General features: G+C 38.0%; 1 protein-coding gene across 1 annotated transcript in view; it reads left to right on the top strand.

Annotated features, from left to right (window-relative positions):
* LOC115924942 (protein SAND-like) overlaps window positions 1–15,809 on the top strand; it is a 30,547-nt gene extending 14,738 nt beyond the window's left edge. Inside the window, exons 3-13 of the mRNA XM_030987910.1 lie at window positions 803–1,025; window positions 1,556–1,634; window positions 2,547–2,633; window positions 4,339–4,432; window positions 7,563–7,677; window positions 8,539–8,760; window positions 9,684–9,895; window positions 10,959–11,137; window positions 11,741–11,843; window positions 12,513–12,608; window positions 13,594–15,809. Of these exons, the coding sequence (XP_030843770.1) occupies window positions 803–1,025; window positions 1,556–1,634; window positions 2,547–2,633; window positions 4,339–4,432; window positions 7,563–7,677; window positions 8,539–8,760; window positions 9,684–9,895; window positions 10,959–11,137; window positions 11,741–11,843; window positions 12,513–12,608; window positions 13,594–13,638 (1,455 nt within the window). The 3' untranslated portion in view covers window positions 13,639–15,809. The remainder of the gene's footprint in view (window positions 1–802; window positions 1,026–1,555; window positions 1,635–2,546; window positions 2,634–4,338; window positions 4,433–7,562; window positions 7,678–8,538; window positions 8,761–9,683; window positions 9,896–10,958; window positions 11,138–11,740; window positions 11,844–12,512; window positions 12,609–13,593) is intronic.
* Window positions 15,810–17,339: the final 1,530 nt, after the last annotated feature.

Below are 17,339 nucleotides of genomic sequence, written 5' to 3'. Positions count from 1 at the left end.
AAAGAGAGTCTGCACTATAAGACTACCATACATGTAGGCCATGTACTATAGCTGCTCCTGACACAACCAGTAGGTAGCTGGGCTAGGCTTCTCTCAAGGCACAATGATTTGTTGATAAAGTGTCAAATTAGGGTCTGTGCTTGCAGACTACCTTCTTCCCTAGTGTCATCAGCCCATGACACATACTTCTGGCATATACTAGAGCAGCCCCCCCCCCCCCCCCACCTTACGTAGGTCAAAAGGGAGCTAGAGGGATTCACACTAAGGCCAGAGTAGATAGTACGCAGGGGAAATTCTTTCTTGCACCTTTTTTGTTAATTTGAGAGACAGTTTCGCAGCCTCACCCTGTACACAAGCAATGCACAAAGTACAAAAAATACTCTATTTAAGAAGCTGAAAGAAGACACCAATGAGACATACCTTATAGAGATTGTCCTCCGCATTTCGCAAACATGCTCTCATAAATTGGAAAGGAGCCACTATGAATCAAATTTTGCCATCATGAATTTGTTGATGATGCAAATTGATTGACAATATCTTAAAAAGCCCTTAACTATCCTCAATGAAGTTTCAGAGATACATCTCCTAAACTCTGTGTGAGTTTCAAAAGGAAATAATGTAAAACTACAAACTTAGGATTTTCAAAAGAGATATATTTTTCACAGTCTGGTATACAGTGTCATGTGTGTAGGCCAAGTTTATGAATGTGGCCATCTATGAAGAACAAAGATCTTTAAAAAACAGAAAGTGTGTATGACCATGAAGACTAACATATATACATGTAATTTAAATTTGTTTGTAGCAGGGTGATGGTGCAGATAATGTTGACAGGGTCAATGAACTCATATCAGAGGTCAATGAACTTTCATTGAGCCAAGGTGCTGAGGAGAGAGTGCAAGAGAATGACTTGAACAGAGAAAAAGAGGCTTCGGCACCTGCTGGGACCGAGGAAGAAGAAATAAGAATACGATCCGGGAGTATGGTGGATAGAGTAGAACATACAGAGAGAGATCAAGTCGTAGAAGGTGAGTACCGGAAGTCTAATAGGATACATAGATGTGAGAGATGAGAGAAAGAGAGAGAGAGAGAGAGAGAGAGAGAGAGAGAAATAGTTAAATAAGATAGATAGCTAGATAGATATGAAGTAGTCGTGGTCGAGTGGTTTAAACGATTGACTGGAGATACGATGGTCTCTGATTCAAACCCCAGAGCAGCACTAATGTCCTTCCGTATTAGAGATTCTTCACCCACGTGATAAGTGGATACTGTCAGGAAAGAATTCCTTGTCATGTTGTGAGCACCGAAAGCAGTAGCTTAGCAGAGCCTGGCTGATATTTGAGCAACTTGAGCACCTTGCGGGGTGGATATGTGTGCTATAAAAAACATCCAATATCATTATTATTATCATTATTACTATTATTATAATTATAATATACATGTACGTAGATAGATATCATGGAAAATGGTTGTAATAATAATTGTGATTGAAGATTGCTTCCCTGTTCTCTAAGTTGTAGAAAGAAGAAAGTAAAAATGCTCTTAATTTGTATTTCAGATATTTACAGCACCGAATGGAAGCAACAGAAGAAACATGTGTTTGTGTTCAGTGATGCCGGCAAGCCTATCTATTCAAGGTGAGTACATGATGAATGTCTTATCATTCAATTAGAAAATGATAATAAAAATAGTGATAAACATAATAATAGTAAAGATAATAATGATGATAACAGTAATAATAATAAGCATAATACTACTACTACTTCTTCTACTACTACTACTACTACTACTACTACTACTACTACTACTACTACTACTACTACTACTACTACTACTACTACTACTACCGGTACTACTACTACTACTACTACTACTACTACTACTATTATTTCTACTTCTACTACTACTACTACTACTACTACTACTTATAATAATATTAATAATAATAATAATAATAATAGAGTATATTTATATAGCGCATAAAAATTGTAAATTTCTCTATGTGCTTTTCAGTTTTGTACAATCATAACAATTTATATATATATAAACAACATTAATACAACAATAAATAACAAAATAGATAAGCAAATAATATTAATGATGATAGTGATTATAATTGTAATTTATATTATTATTTCATAATTTCTATTTAACTATATGCATGTGCCTAAACCTCTCATGACAGTGTATCAAGCAGAAAAGCAGAAATGAAAGAAAAAATGACAAAAATGCAGAACTATGTTTCAAATAACACAAAATTATTAAATACATGTATGTTCAATTTAGGTTGGTATTTTCAGTCGGGTCTCGATTTTGGTAGGTATGTTGGACATAATCTGAAAGAGCAATAGAGAGATAGCTTTCCTCGCTTAGAGAAATGTGGTTGGGTACGCACTCTACTCATTACAATCAAATCTAATGTTTGGTAGTAGACTGTTCCACATGCATATATCTGTTATTGTATATCAACAAGAGTTGTTTACGTTCTGTAAATACATGTATTAATGTTATTTGATAGCTTCTATGATTTTCTTTCTTTCCTTGATTAGATACGGGAAAGAAGACAAATTGAATCCTCTAATGGGTGTGATGCTTACATTGGTATCTCTTGTAGGGATTGAGAAGAACACACTAAGGTATGTACACAATACAGTCAGTCAAACCTGCTTTAGTGACCACCTGTATAGAAAGACCACCTGCATATATTCTGATTTTCTTGATTTTTAGGACCTAAATTTTTTTTTTTTAAGCTTGTTTTTTCATGTGCCTCGATTTTGAGAGTTCACATATTGCGTGCGTTGAATGACTGCATGATCGAGCAGCAAATTTGTATTCGCTTTTTGGTTCAGATTTAACGTGTATCGCCAGTTACACTGCAGCTGCAAGTGCGATTTCTTATTTTTGAAGGCATACCGTGGTAAAAATTCCTAATTCTTATTTTCAAATGTTGGCAGGTATGCACCTGTCTCCAAAGACCACATTTTGTGTTTTTTTTGTTTTGTTTGATAACGTTTTCTCATTGAATCGTGTACTAGAGGAACCTTTACATAAAGACCATGTGCCTGTAAAGACCCATAGCAATTTAGATTCACATTTTAGTGACTTTTTATTCTTATCTCTTAACCCATTTACTACTGAATTATCTCATTCCCATTGGCTAAACACAGGGACTGTCAGGTTCCAGGAAGCAAGGGGTTAATCCAGAATGTATGAGCAGAAATTGCAAAAGTCAATAGCTACATGAGTTCATGATTTCACGGATAAGAGCGATTTAATAGAAAAAAACAATTATTGAAGTCTCTAAATGGGCAACGCATAGTGAAATCTATGATCACTTTGTTGTTAGGCAGGACAAGCCATGATGTTTGTCCTACCTAACAATAACAATGAATGTATGCAATTTGCATTCTCACTATTTAAATACAATTATTCCTAACAGGTGAATGAACTAAGTTGTAACATGACACTTATCAAAGATTTGCGCATTAAATTTGATTACATTACGGAAATGGTCTATTGTGACACTAAAAATCAAAAGCTTGATTTTCTTTAAAGACACTCAGTAGTTAGCTCTCATGGGGAATTCAACACCGTTCGGGTGTTTACCCAATAAGAGGTGCTGTCAATCACCAGAATTAGCCTCCAGTTTTATGACCAGCAGACCTTATGTAAGGCGAGGCGTCAAAAATATCGATACCAGCAGGCTGCCGCCTCACGTATTGGCGCATCGAGGCTGCAATTACGGCCGAAGCCTGGTTGGGGCACTTATTTTTCACTTATTAGCCCAGCCGGCTTGCGCCAGGCTGGGATCTGAGGCTCGGTTTCCATTCGAAAGGCGGCAGCCGGCGCATGCTTTTGAATGCCATTTCCTACCGCCAGCGGTAGCCAGGTGAGCTAATTTAAAAAATGCAGCCAGGACGCACAAGTGCAGTTAGCTGCCGCTGGCTGGTATATTTATTTTTGACGCCTCGCCTAACGTACTGCATTTTCCACCCATTCCCCCACATGGTAAAGTCATCATCTCACTTTTCTGTCACCCAGAGATCTCCGAGAGACGAGGGGGTATTTTTCGATTGGCCTACGGGTTCGCTGTGTGCAGACCTGATATCTGTACACATGTTAATGATCTGTATCCATCAAGTATGGTGTCAGCGAATTATAGCCTTCTGCACATGGAAACTGACAAGTGACTCCCTTTAAGATAGCTGTTAATGGAACATGCAATGTGCCTTCAGTGACTATCAGCATACATGATGTAGAATGTTGAAGATGGTATATTGTGCTTTTACATTTATATCACATACAAGTATAACATGATTTATTTACCGATATTTTTTCCAGGTCATTTCGAGCTGGTAACCATCTGTATGTATTCTTATTACGGCAACCTCTTATACTCGTAGCTGTATCTAAAACAAAGGAATCCCAGCAACAGGTACGTCTCAATTTTAACATTAAAAAGATATCGCTATTTCAAATTAGCATTGAACTATATCCCCAATCCTGTAACACAGTGGCGGATCCAGGGGGGGGCCGAAACGGCCGCGGCCCCCCCTATTGGCGGCGCAAAAAAAAAAGAGAAAAAAAAAGAAAGGAGAAGAGAAAAAAAACGGGAGAAGAGAAAAGAAGGAGAAGAGAAAAGAAAAGAGAAGAGAAAAGAAAGAAGAGAGAGAGAGAGAGAGATAGAAAAAAAAGCAGAAGATTACCCCCCCCCCCCCCCCCTCCCCCCTCACTCCCATTCCGGGGTTGGAGGGACCGATTTTGTGTTCCCAAAATTTCCGATAAAGGGTTACTTTTCACGCAACAAAGTCCGGCCCGTAATACACACAAATCCGGCCCGCACTGACTTTACACACCGAAGACAAAGGGGTGCTTTCAAACTAAGAGAGGGAACATACATGCGCGTACCCTAGATAACACTGAGTGGGTGGGGGGGGGGGGAGGGGAGGGGAAGAGAAAAGTCGGGTGAGAAAGGGGAAAAGACAAGGAAATAGCGCTAAGTGACAGTAACGACGAATAAGGAAGAAACTGTAATCGGGAGATTTGGGGTCATTCCAGAAGGCTTGGGAAACGTTATTGAATAGAGGGGGCCGGGCCGGCCGCATAAAATCTTGAGCCACGGATTCAAAGTTAAACGTTACAAACAGCCCCTGCTTTTTGAAAAAATTGAAAAGGGCACAATATTTTGGATGTCTTTCAAATAGAAGCTATATACTAAACAGTCAAATTTTAAATTAACGGTAGGGCCGCTTCACAACTCTTATTTTGCCCTTCATTTGAATTCAGCTCATACCAACTCGCTTGTGCTTATATTTGAACTCATGTTGGTAGTGATAATGGACAGCGGCGGCGATCCTGGGCCCGATAGAGGGACACGTCCCCCTGGAAATTTAGATATATAGCTAGAAAGAAATATACATGTAGCGGAAAGAACGTAAATACTGGACTAAAGGATTTTCTAGAATGCATAATTTCAGCATTCTACATTGCAAAATCTCGCTTGGTCGCTACGCCCCGGCCCTCGCCCGATAACACAAAACTAAGATACGATGCTCCCGGTCGCGATTATTTCATGGTTGGTGTATAAATAGATCTTTTTTCCCCTTTCATTTCTACTGACCTAAGTGTATGCTATCACAATCATGATTATTACATTTTACCTTTAAAACATGCGTAGCTAGGGGCGGTAGGGGCAGTAAGAGGACATAGGACGAAAAAAGGAGCAGACAAAGAAACATTTTTGACAAGTCTAAAACGGTACAACAAATCATCTTCTTTCTCTAATAATTTAATGAAACGTTAAGCTTCTGCGCTTTGCGCTGGAGGGGGAAACTGAATTCAGAGAAGGATTAAGAGTCGGGAATGGAACAACAAATTATCTTCTTTCTCTAATAATTGAATTTAATGAAACGTCAAAGCTTCTGCGCTTCGCGTGAGAGAGGGGGGGGGAACTCAATTCAGACAAGGACTAAGAGTCGAGAACAGTACTCTTTCTCTAATGATTTAATGAAACGTCAAAGCTTCCGCGCGAAACTGAATTCAGATAATGATTAAGAATCGAGAACGGTACAACAAATCGTCTTCTTTCTCTAATAATTTAATGAAACGTCAAAGCTTTCGCGCTTCGCGCGGAAGAGGGAAGGGGGGGATTCAATTCAGACAAGGATTAAGAGTCGAGAACGGTACTCTTTCTCTATTGATTGAATGAAACGTCAAAGCTTCCGCGCTTCGCACGGGTGGGGGTATGGAAACTGAATTCAGACAATGATTAACAACCGAGAACGGTACAACGAATCGTCTTCTTTCTCTAATAATTTAATGAAACGTCAAAGCTTCCGCGCTTCGCGCGGAGAGGGGGGGGGGGGGGAAACTCAATTCAGACAAGGATTAAGAGTCGAGAACGGTACTCTTTCTCTAATGATTTAATGAAACGTCAAAGCTTCCGCGCTTCGCGCGGGAGGGGGTATGGAAACTGAATTCAGACAATGATTAAGAATCGAGAACGGTACAACGAATCGTCTTCTTTCTCTAATAATTTAATGAAACGTTAAGCTTCTGCGCTTTGCGCTGGAGGGGGGGGGGGAGATATGAATTCAGAGAAGGATTGAGGGTCGAGAATGGAACAACGAATTATCTTCTTTCTCTAATAATTTCATTAAACTATGAAAGGTCAATGCTTCAGCGCTTCGCGCGGGGGGAAGACTGAATTCAGACAAGGAATAAGAGTCGAGAATGGTACAACAACTCGTCTTCTTTCTCTAATATCAATTAATAAAAGGTCAAAGCTTCCGCGCTTCGCGCGAGAGGGGAGGGGGAGAGCAGGGGGGGGAAAAACTAAATTCAGACAAGGATTAGGACTCGAGAATGGTACAACGAATCCTCTTATTTCTCTAATAATTTCATGAAACATTAAAGCTTCTACGCTTCGCGCGTAATGGGGCGGGGGGGGGGGGGAGGGAGGGGAACAGCGAGCTGCCCGAATATGAATTTGTTATATCTTTTCTCGTATATTTTGGTGATAAATAACACTTTCACAAAATACATATTATCCTCAAATTTTTGCTCGCTCGCTTCGCTCACTAGCCGAATTGTAAAACCAGAAAATTACTTTTTCGGGCAAGAGGCTTCCCCCCCCCCCCCCCCCCCCCCCCCGATGAAAATGTCAAAAAAATTACCGGTATGGTGCTTCTAATATGACCTTGTCAGTATTGGTATATTGAGTTGAAAAATGGTCTGCGCAATTTTCAAATTTCCGGCCCCCCCTATTGGAAAATCCTGGATCCGCGCCTGTAACACTTATATAATATTGCATGACAAGAAAACAAAGCCATGTAATATTTATCATTATCTATATCAGGTTGACTAGCAAAATAACAAAATTTGACTTACCTCGGTAAATATAGCTTTTTTGGGGGTGTGATATCGATAGTTGAAGTTCCCGGATGACTGAGCAATGCAAAAACAATATTGGTCGGTCATCCGGGTGCTGCCCTAAAGATGTTGAATACGCTGATTTATTGTACCACTTGGGAGCCTCATATATATAATAATCTGTTTTCTTTCAGTTACTGATGCAGTTGACGTATGTGTACAACCATATAATCAGCGTGTTGACATACTCACAACTCTCCAGTATCTTCAAGAGGAGGGATAATTATGATCTACGAAAGCTTTTAGGAGGTAAGCATTTATATTGAGTTGATTTTTTCTTGTAAGTCTTTTAAAGATACTTTGGAGATGGTGCACAATGAATCTGATGATTGGGGTAATAATATCTGTACATCACTTAGAGACAGTATTTTATATTAAAGCTATATAAATCCAGAATTTGTCCAGATTATTTTTATTTTTATTTTTTAACTTAATGGGTCCATAACCTCTTCTTGTTGTATTCCAGGTACAGAGATCTTCCTTGATAACTTAATAGAGCTTATAGACCATGACCCATTCTTCCTACTCCCATGTCTCTCTTTCTATTTAATACTTTAATGAATTCCATAATTTCTTCTTGTTGTATTTCAGGTACAGAGATCTTCCTTCATAACTTGATAGAGCTCATGGACAGTGATCCATGCTTCCTACTCCCCTGACTCTCTTTCTATTTAATACTTTAATGATTTTCATAATCTCTTCTTGTTGTATTTCAGGTAAAGAGATCTTCCTTGATAACTTGATAGAGCTCATGGACCGTGATCCATTCTTCCTAATCCCCTGTCTCTCTTTCTATTTAATAATTTAATGATTTTCATAATTTCTTCTTGTTGTATTTCAGGTACAGAGATCTTCCTTCATAACTTGATAGAGCTCATGGACAGTGATCCATGCTTCCTACTCCCCTGACTCTCTTTCTATTTAATACTTTAATGATTTTCATAATCTCTTCTTGTTGTATTTCAGGTACAGAGATCTTTCTTGATAACCTGATAGAGCTCATGATCTGTGATCCATTCTTCCTACTCCCCTGTCTCTCTTTCTATTTAATACTTTAATGATTCCATCATCTCTTCAATGATTCCAACATTTTTTTTGGTTGTATTTCAGGTACTGAGATCTTCCTTGATAACTTGATAGAGCTGATGGACCGTGACCCGTGCTTCCTCTTGACTGCTATCAGGTGTCTACCATTGGACAGTGCAATACGTGATATGATCGGTAGTGCTATGCATAGTGCAAAGGTTAAGGACTTGGTCTTTGCCATCCTCATAGCGGACAACCAATTAGTCACTCTTGTGAGAATGAAGAAGTATATCCTTCACCCAGCTGGTAAGTTGATAATTAAAGGGATCGTTTAACAATGTTAAATCTGAGCTGCACGGCCCTACATGTTATCAGTGTCTGTGATATGGTGTTATATTGAAGCCCTAAAAAAATTGCACTTCAAAATGATCAAGAAGTGCCTCAAAAAAGTAAAACCCTTTGAGTGACAGCCTAGGCTGTGAGACTGATTTTGAATAAGTAAACCATTAGATGTCCAAAATGGAGTATGAGAAATTTTCATAAGTAATCTTTTTCATGTCACTTTACTGCTACACGTCATGTGTCTGCTGTAGAGAACTTCAGGGGGGGGGGGGATTTCAAAAAGATCCTAAGTAGAAGTTATCTCTAAGTTGGACTTAAAATTTATGGAGAGCCATTTGTAGCCTGAAAATAAAATATATTCAAAAGCGATATTTCAAGTATTTTACACATTTTATAAATTCCACATCAAGAACATGAATCTCCTTGATAATAGAAAATATGATTGATTTTAATCAACATTCTATGCCTTTTAACATAACTTTTACTAAATATTTTCATAGATGCTAATGGCTTTCCAAAAATGTTTAGTCCGACTTAGAGATAAGTTCAACTTAGGATCTTTGTGAAACCCCCTGGCAAATGTGATATGATTTTTTTCACTTTGAAGTCATGATTTTACTATAACTGCATCTAAATATTGGAATAGGCTACCTTTAACACTCGGACAATCACCATCTGTCTCTTCATTCAAAAAGGGACTTAAAACATTTCTTTTTTGTAATCCAGATTTTTAGGATTATGTAAGTTTTCATTTTTATTTTTGGTATGGTTTTTCTTGTTGTAAGTGCTTTGGGCCACTCTGGGAAAAGCGCACTATATAAATAATAATAATAATAATGATTCTTCAATGGTATGGCATTATTTCTTTTTATCTCATTTTGCTTTAGATTTGCATCTTGTTTTGAATCTTCTCAACAAATCCACTTCCTTCAAGCACTCTGACTCCTGGTTGCCAATTTGCCTACCTAAGTTTGATAGTAGTGGTTTCCTTCATGCGCACATCTCGTACCTTGCTGAGAGTCCTGCTTGTCTCGTCCTCCTAACGGTCGATAAAATGGCCTTTGCAGAAATGGCAAAATGCAAGGAGAAAATCTTAGAGGTAATTTGCGAGTTGTCATAGAGAGTAGGCAAATGTGCATTTTGTATTAGTGCTGTGAACACTGATCTAAAGTTGATCACCATGTGAATAAAATGTGACTGAAAATACCCATTCTGTTTGTCACATATACATTTGTAGACGACAGGCCTGATAATTACCCGATTTGAATCGGTTTCCTGCTTTATTTATTTTTTCCTGTTTTATTTCCTGACTTTACCCTATTTTACTGAATTTTCCCTATTTTCCCTATTTTTTTGTTAAATGCCATTTTTTTCTTCCTTGAATCCTTTTTTTTTTTTTTACTCAAGGGGGGGGGGGGGGGGGGGGGGGGGTTGAGGAAAAAAAAAAACCTAAAATTTTTTAGTGCTCACTTTCACCCCTGGTAGAGGTGTCGTAGTTGAGGGGTTTAATAACTTGAGTGGAAATGCAAACTTACTGTAGGTGGTGGGTTTGAGCCCCCAGCACTTGAGCATTGCTCCTCTCTCCACCCAGGTGTTAATGGGGTACCCGGTAGGATGCGAACGTCATTGTGTAGTGGTCAGATTAGCATGTGTGTCACGCCTGTCACTAGGGGCGACTAGCTGGAATGCTCCCAAGGGAGTGGAGATTGTGCACTATAAACTGCAGAATGATGATTGAATCCAGTGACTGGGGTAATAATGTTACTGTGAGCACTTACATGTAGGTCAGTTAATGGTAAAGCACTATGTAAGAAAGCAACTTTGGTATTATTATTATTATTATTAGGATGGAGCATTAAAACTATTCTTAGGTCAGGGGATGCCATTTTTCAGGCAATAGCCTGAGTTCAGGCCCTGGCAAGTTATTTTCAGACCATAATTTAGGCTTTTTGTGTACAAAATAGCTCATTCTAGGTGATTTTCAGGCCCTCTAATCAATTCTATCGGGCATCCCTGAAGGTCATAACAACACTGATGGAGCAAAAGAGAATTATTTTATTGTGTGACATTAGCATAGCACGTGACTTTTAAATAGTTTCATTTTAGGCCATGTCATACTGGTCAGTCCCCTCAATCTTTGTTGTTTTATTTTTTTGTGGCAGAAATTACAGAAGAACAACTGTATAGCTGCCATCCAACGAGCTGTGTCCAAGGGCAGTTTCCGATGTCAAGAGGTCGGCATTAGTGACCTTCGCCACTTCTTGTATAAATCCCGAAGCACCGCCCAGTATACTGCACCAGAACTGGATGCTCCCTACACGCAGCCAGATGAGAGAGATAGGTATGGTGATGATTCATTTTACCATTGATATTGCATTTATATTTGATATCTCTGGGGAGTGTTTCACAAAGACTAAGATTGACTTTAAGTTGGACTTAACTCTGGCAGGCCATTCATGCAACGAGTTTCTCTAACCATTCATGGCATTGCTCTATCAAGGGACATACAAATCATGGTCACAAATCTACATAATTCACCTTTTTTGATAGTTCTTTATTGAAGTTTAAAATATTATCCAAAGATCATAATTGAGAGACCAATGATGAGAGCAACCAGTGGCATGAACAGCCTGCCATAGTTAAGTCCAACTTAAAGTTGATCTTAGTCTCATCATTGGTCTCTCAACATTTAGTTAACAACTAAATTATTCATACATCTTGTGCATTTGATGTGTTTTTCATAACTCAAGAAAGAGAGGTGGAATTGTTGAATTGGGGCCTCCTTTGAATACTTTTAGATGTAAGCTTCAATACGTCGCATTCTCAAGAAACAGATATGGACAAATCAATTTTGCACATACTACAAAACAACAAAACTTGGTAAGGGTACAAATAATTGAGTTATTAACTGTATGTAAGATGAGACTTTTCTTGTATTTTGCAGGTTATTATCATTATACCAGTACACTCATCAGAGAGTCCATAGTCCATCAAGACCACTTAAAATCATGTTTACCGTAGGATCTAAAGAAGCTGTTTTAGGATGGGTAAGTTCATTCAAACTAATTTTGTGTTTCTTTAAAGTTACTCAAAACTTGTAATGATCTGTTTCTCTCAATCTTCTGCTTCATAATGAAATTCACTTAATATCGGGATGGCCTTCCACTTAACAAAGCCATGGTTTTACCTGCCATTATATTATTACAAAGCCAGCTTACACTGAGGTTTCTTGTATAGCGCTCAATTCTGTCAAACTTGACACTCCTGGCACTGCTTTAGCATAGCTGCCATTATGAAGCTTTATAATTTCAAGGAATTACTTTCTGCCAGGTACCCAATCACCTCACGCAAATGCTAAATGTCTTGCCAAAGGCAGTCCTGCTGTGGCAGAGATTCTTAATACCCCTTACCCTGTGGTTTGCAGTCCAGTGACTTATCCCCTAGGCCACAACACGGTATTAAAGATGCGACCGTCATTGTTGGTCAAACAGTTTTTGAGCGTCCAGTAACGCCTGGCTGGAATGCTCCCCAGGGAGTGGAGATTGTGCACACAGTGTGTGCAGGCAAGCACTGAATCCAATGAACGGGGTAATAGTAAATCTGTAAAGCGCTTAGAGCCATCATATATGGACATGTATTAAGCGCTATATAAAAGCGGAATTAATATTATTATGTTTTAATCGTTTTAATTAACAATATTTTGATTTGATTTGTAGGTAACTGGAGGGTTTGAACTGTTTGCCATCTTTGGTCCTCTAACCACCAAACAAGCTGCTATATTTGCTGTCAATAAACTACTCAAATGGATCAAGGTAAGTACATACTTCCCAAGGGTTATTCACATAGGATGTTTTCAATCCTTTCAAAAAAGCCACAGTTTAAAGACCGTCAATACTACTGGGCCAGAACGGATTAGACCACACAGCAAGGTCACTGACAGGTGGCTATCTCATTAACTCAGCTCTCAACTAACATAAGAAAAAGAGGATCATGGGGGACCAACAGGCACCGATGGGGAAGTTTTCTGTATAGAGGGAGCAAGTAGCTACATGAACTAGTAGGACAGTGGGGCTTAAAAAAAACAACATACAAATGAACACGGAATAAACGTTCTGCACGTATTCCCTGAATTCTGTTTTATATCATAAGATGTGTGCGTGTGTGTCTCCCGTTGTTCCTTTCTATCTTTTTGTGTCTGCCTTTTGATTTGATGTAAGGCCTTTTTGGGGGCCCTTTGAAGCTGAATTTGATTGGCTATTTTTTTTTACTTAGGCAGCATTACAAAATGTCATTCAAGACATGCTTTTGCACGCAAATTCCCTCAAACGGGGTCATAGTACTACTTTGATGTAAGTCACTAGCTGTAACAGACTTTCTGCAAGTCCCATAAGTGGCCTTGGGGGTGTTTCATAAAGCTGTTTGTAAAGTTATGCATGACTTTACGTCTACATCAACTACATCAACTAAAGTTGAACTGTGGAGATGTAGATTAACTTTCTTATTATAACAAACATCTTTAATGCAAAGTATATTTTGCCATACCCGGTAATTTAATTGAGGTTATTGGAAATATCAGAAAAAACTTTGGGCATCCTATCTGGCACTTCATATACAATTCGTTCGTAAAGTCATGCGTAACTTTACAAACAGCTTTATGAAACACCCCCCCCCCCCTGATATTACAAGCAAGAGTCAAACATGAAGGTATTTAGGGGTATTGGCGATAGCGTGAATTTAACGTTGATATACATGGAAAATACAATAAAAGAGTGCTGCGTTGTTTTTTGATATTTACAGAAAGAAGAGACAAGGTTATTCATCTTGAACCCACCAGAGTATTGAAGCAGTCAAGCTGCATCATGCTGCTATCAAGGATACCTCATACAAGGCTGTGAGGTCTGCTGTTTCATCTGCTACGAGACTACAGAGTTTGCCATTGACTGCTAACAGCTAACAGTTATTCTGTATTGCAATTGTAGACCAGCCACTGTCGTAAGGAAAGGACAGAAGTATGCATTTTGAGTCTCACTGCTGTTTGGGAACTGTTGCAAGGAGTGGCATAATCAAGATGATAATAATTTAAATTGTAAATTGGAAAGTATAACATGTCCAAAGAACTTTCAAATTTACATGTATCCATTTTGTACATAGACATGTACATGTATGACTATAATATGTGCTTAGCATACATGCAAACATGCCTGACAGTGCCAGTGGCAAAGGTGGTCTGGTGGTTAAGTTACTTGCCTGTGAGCCTTAAGGAACAGGGTTCAGATCCCTGCCTCAGGACGTAACAACCTGCGACAACTCATTGATCTGCTATGGTTACCTGAGCTACATGGAAAGCATATTTTTCTAAGCGCTAACAGACGTTATATCATAATGCATTTAATGACCATTGGCACACCTAAACAGACATCCGAAATCAAATTGAACCGTGTATCAAGTGGAGATTCTGTAATAGAAACATCTGTTAATGCAAGAAATCTCGGAGTACAGTTTGATGCGCATTTGAATATTAGAGAACACATCACAAATTTTTTGTAAATCAGCATACTACTTGATCTATAATCTCAGACGTATTCGTAAATACTTAGATAAGAACATTATGAAAGACGGTTGTTTATGCATGTATCACCGATAAGTTGGACTATTGTAATGGTCTACTGTATGGTATCACTGACTCTCAAATAGTGAGATTGCAAAGGGTTCAAAACACCTGTGCAAGGCTGATCTGTGGTTGTTCCAAATTCACATGGATCATCCCAATTTTAAGAAATCTACATTGGTTACCAGTACACCACAGAATAACATTCAAAATTTGCTGATTGTACATGTATATAAAGCACTTCTTGGACAAGCTCCCACTTAATATATCAAAGAACTGTTGAATTTCAAACCTAATCAACACAATCGCAACTTGCGCAGTTCCCGAGATACAATGTGGCACTGGGAGATTATTTGTGTGGCATATAAAGAGTTGTAAAATGCACCATTCATAATCATCCGAGATGAGGTCTCTGTAATGAAATGCGGAATATATTCTTCAACAATTAATTTTCAAACTGCATTTTGTTATGCGGATGATGAGTCATTTGGTTTGTCAATCCCGATATTCCCCTTTGCCATCTGGTGGATGTTGTACTGTTTTGTAAGAATTATTTTTATGTATTGCATTGTTTGTATATTCTAGATAAATGTGTATATATTATTACTTTATATCAACTCATATTTATGTGACCCTGCACCACAAAACCACCCAAAATTTGTCAGAAATGGCATTTTGGTTTAGGTCTGATTCTGAAAGATTGGATGTTCCTAACCCATTGGAAAAAGGAGGAGAATGCCCTGTGATGGAGAACTTTACCTTAGCAAAAAGGGATTATCAGATTGTCCTAAAAGTTGTCACACCAATTCTATGCATCCTGTTTTTTGTGTCTAGGTATCAATGCAAAAGCTCACTCTTTTTTCAAGTTATGGGAGATTGAAATGAGACCAGTAGCCAGGGTCTCAACAAAATTAGAACTACCGGTACTACAAAATAAACACATTAACAACAAATCAAAATCAGCCAAATATAGGCCTACAAAACGCTGCAAAAAATTCTAATTCTAGATAATATGGTGGTTCAAAATTCGGTAATAAGATAGAAGAAAGTATATTTTTTCAGGAAATGCTAAAAACTAAACTTTTCTTCAACCTGACAAAATACACCTTTAGAGCTCTAACAAAAAAAATCACACTATGCGACTTTTAGTGGTTTTGTGGTGCAAGGTCATATTTATAGTTGCCGATTCAAAAGTTTATCACCAAATATTTTGGAGTATTTGAGGAGATTTGTTTAATGTACATGAGGAAAGGGATAGTGTAATAAGAGACATCAGGGCTTCTCAAAGTCCACACAGCTGTGCTTGTTAATCCGGACCTTGGGGCATGACATCCCAATGGCTCCCTCCCCTGGGGGAAAAAAACAGGTAAAACACGTTCATTTTACCTTTTTAAAAAAAAATTTACTTAGGGCTCATGGGGGAGGGGGTGCGATTTTTCAGATTTCCGAGAGCCCCCCCCCCCCAAAAAAAAAAAAACAATTACTGTTTGTAGGAATTAGTTTTTCTTATTTTTATATACCTCACTTAAGAAATCCAGCCATCTGATTGGTCGAAATTGCAGTCGTGATTTTAGCCATTCCCGTAAGGAAACGAAAAATGCCAAAACCGATTAGTAGTACAAAAGATTAAAATCCCTCAAAATTCCAGTTACCGGGAAAATAATAAAATCTTGCTCCGATACCCAATGGTTTACGTGTTAAAATGTTCTTTGAGTGAGCACGGACACCATACAGTGCTTTTTGTCTGCAATAAACAGACAGCTTCTCAGATTTTTCATGATTTCTTAACCAATCTTTACTCAATAAAAGGATAAGGTAAGAATTCTTCGTAAATTTTTGTTTGAATTTGGCATATAAAAGGGATAGCGACTGCTTTAATACTCGAGGACTGGCCGTTTTTATAAGCTCTTTGAAAAATTTCATCCGCTGCTATCACCCTGAAGCACGCCTGGGTCTTGAGCGTATAAAAAAAGCCAGTCCTCTCGTAACAGTCGAAATCTCTATATTATATTTTATTGATGGTTTACATGATTTTTTTTGTGTCCACTTTTGTTGGTGTTGCTGAGTGAAGCTATGTTTGCTATACAAAGTCATCAGTGTATAATATGATGCCAGTGCCATCTGTAAATATCTACAGGTTTCAAACGAAAAATTGTATATATCAAATTATTTATCATTTCAACTTGATGGAGATAAAAAGTATGCCTAAAAACATTTACAAGTTATGATGTCAATTGTTTTTATTTTGTCATTTAGTTTTTGAAAATTCATTTCGTGTTGTTTTGCATTTATTGGGAAATCCAACCTTTGTAATAAGTCATTAGTGTGAACACAGAAAGATAAGAGAAGTAGAATGCCCAAAAAATTCAGACCAATAATAAATCTCAAATTGGCAATTGATCAGAGGATTGTGATGTAGTCCTGGGGGTGTTTCACAAAGATCCTAAGTTGAACTTATCTCTAAGTTGCACTTAACAATTATGGAAAGCCGTTAGCATCTTTGAAAATACCTTGTAAAAGTTATTTTAAAAGGCATAAAATGTTGATTCAAATTATTTATATTTTCTATTGGCAAGGAGATTTCACGTTCTTGATGTGGAATTTATGAAAAGTCCAAAATACTTCAATTTTTGCTTTTGAATGTATTTTATTTTAAGGCTACAAATGGCTCTCCAGAATGTTTAAGTCCAACTTAAAGTTAAATTTGACTTAGGATCTTTGTGAAACACCCCCCTGAATAACTCTCCTGATCGTACGTAGTGTACACAAATATTGTTCATTTATGTTTTTCTCCTCGGCACCTTCACCCTTTGGTACTACTAAAAGTATCATGGATAGCATATAATACATGTAGGCTTGGTCCTCGATATGGATCATTTCAACTTCAAATTAAGTTTTTTTTTGTATTCCTCTTGCCAAAGGTAAAGATTAATTC

The sequence above is a fragment of the Strongylocentrotus purpuratus genome, unplaced genomic scaffold (genome assembly GCF_000002235.5).
Source record: "Strongylocentrotus purpuratus isolate Spur 01 unplaced genomic scaffold, Spur_5.0 spur5_scaffold_17, whole genome shotgun sequence".
In the NCBI taxonomy this organism is placed as follows: domain Eukaryota; kingdom Metazoa; phylum Echinodermata; class Echinoidea; order Camarodonta; family Strongylocentrotidae; genus Strongylocentrotus; species Strongylocentrotus purpuratus.
Note: the sequence above shows the minus strand (reverse complement) of the source record. Positions and strands in the feature narration are given on the sequence as shown.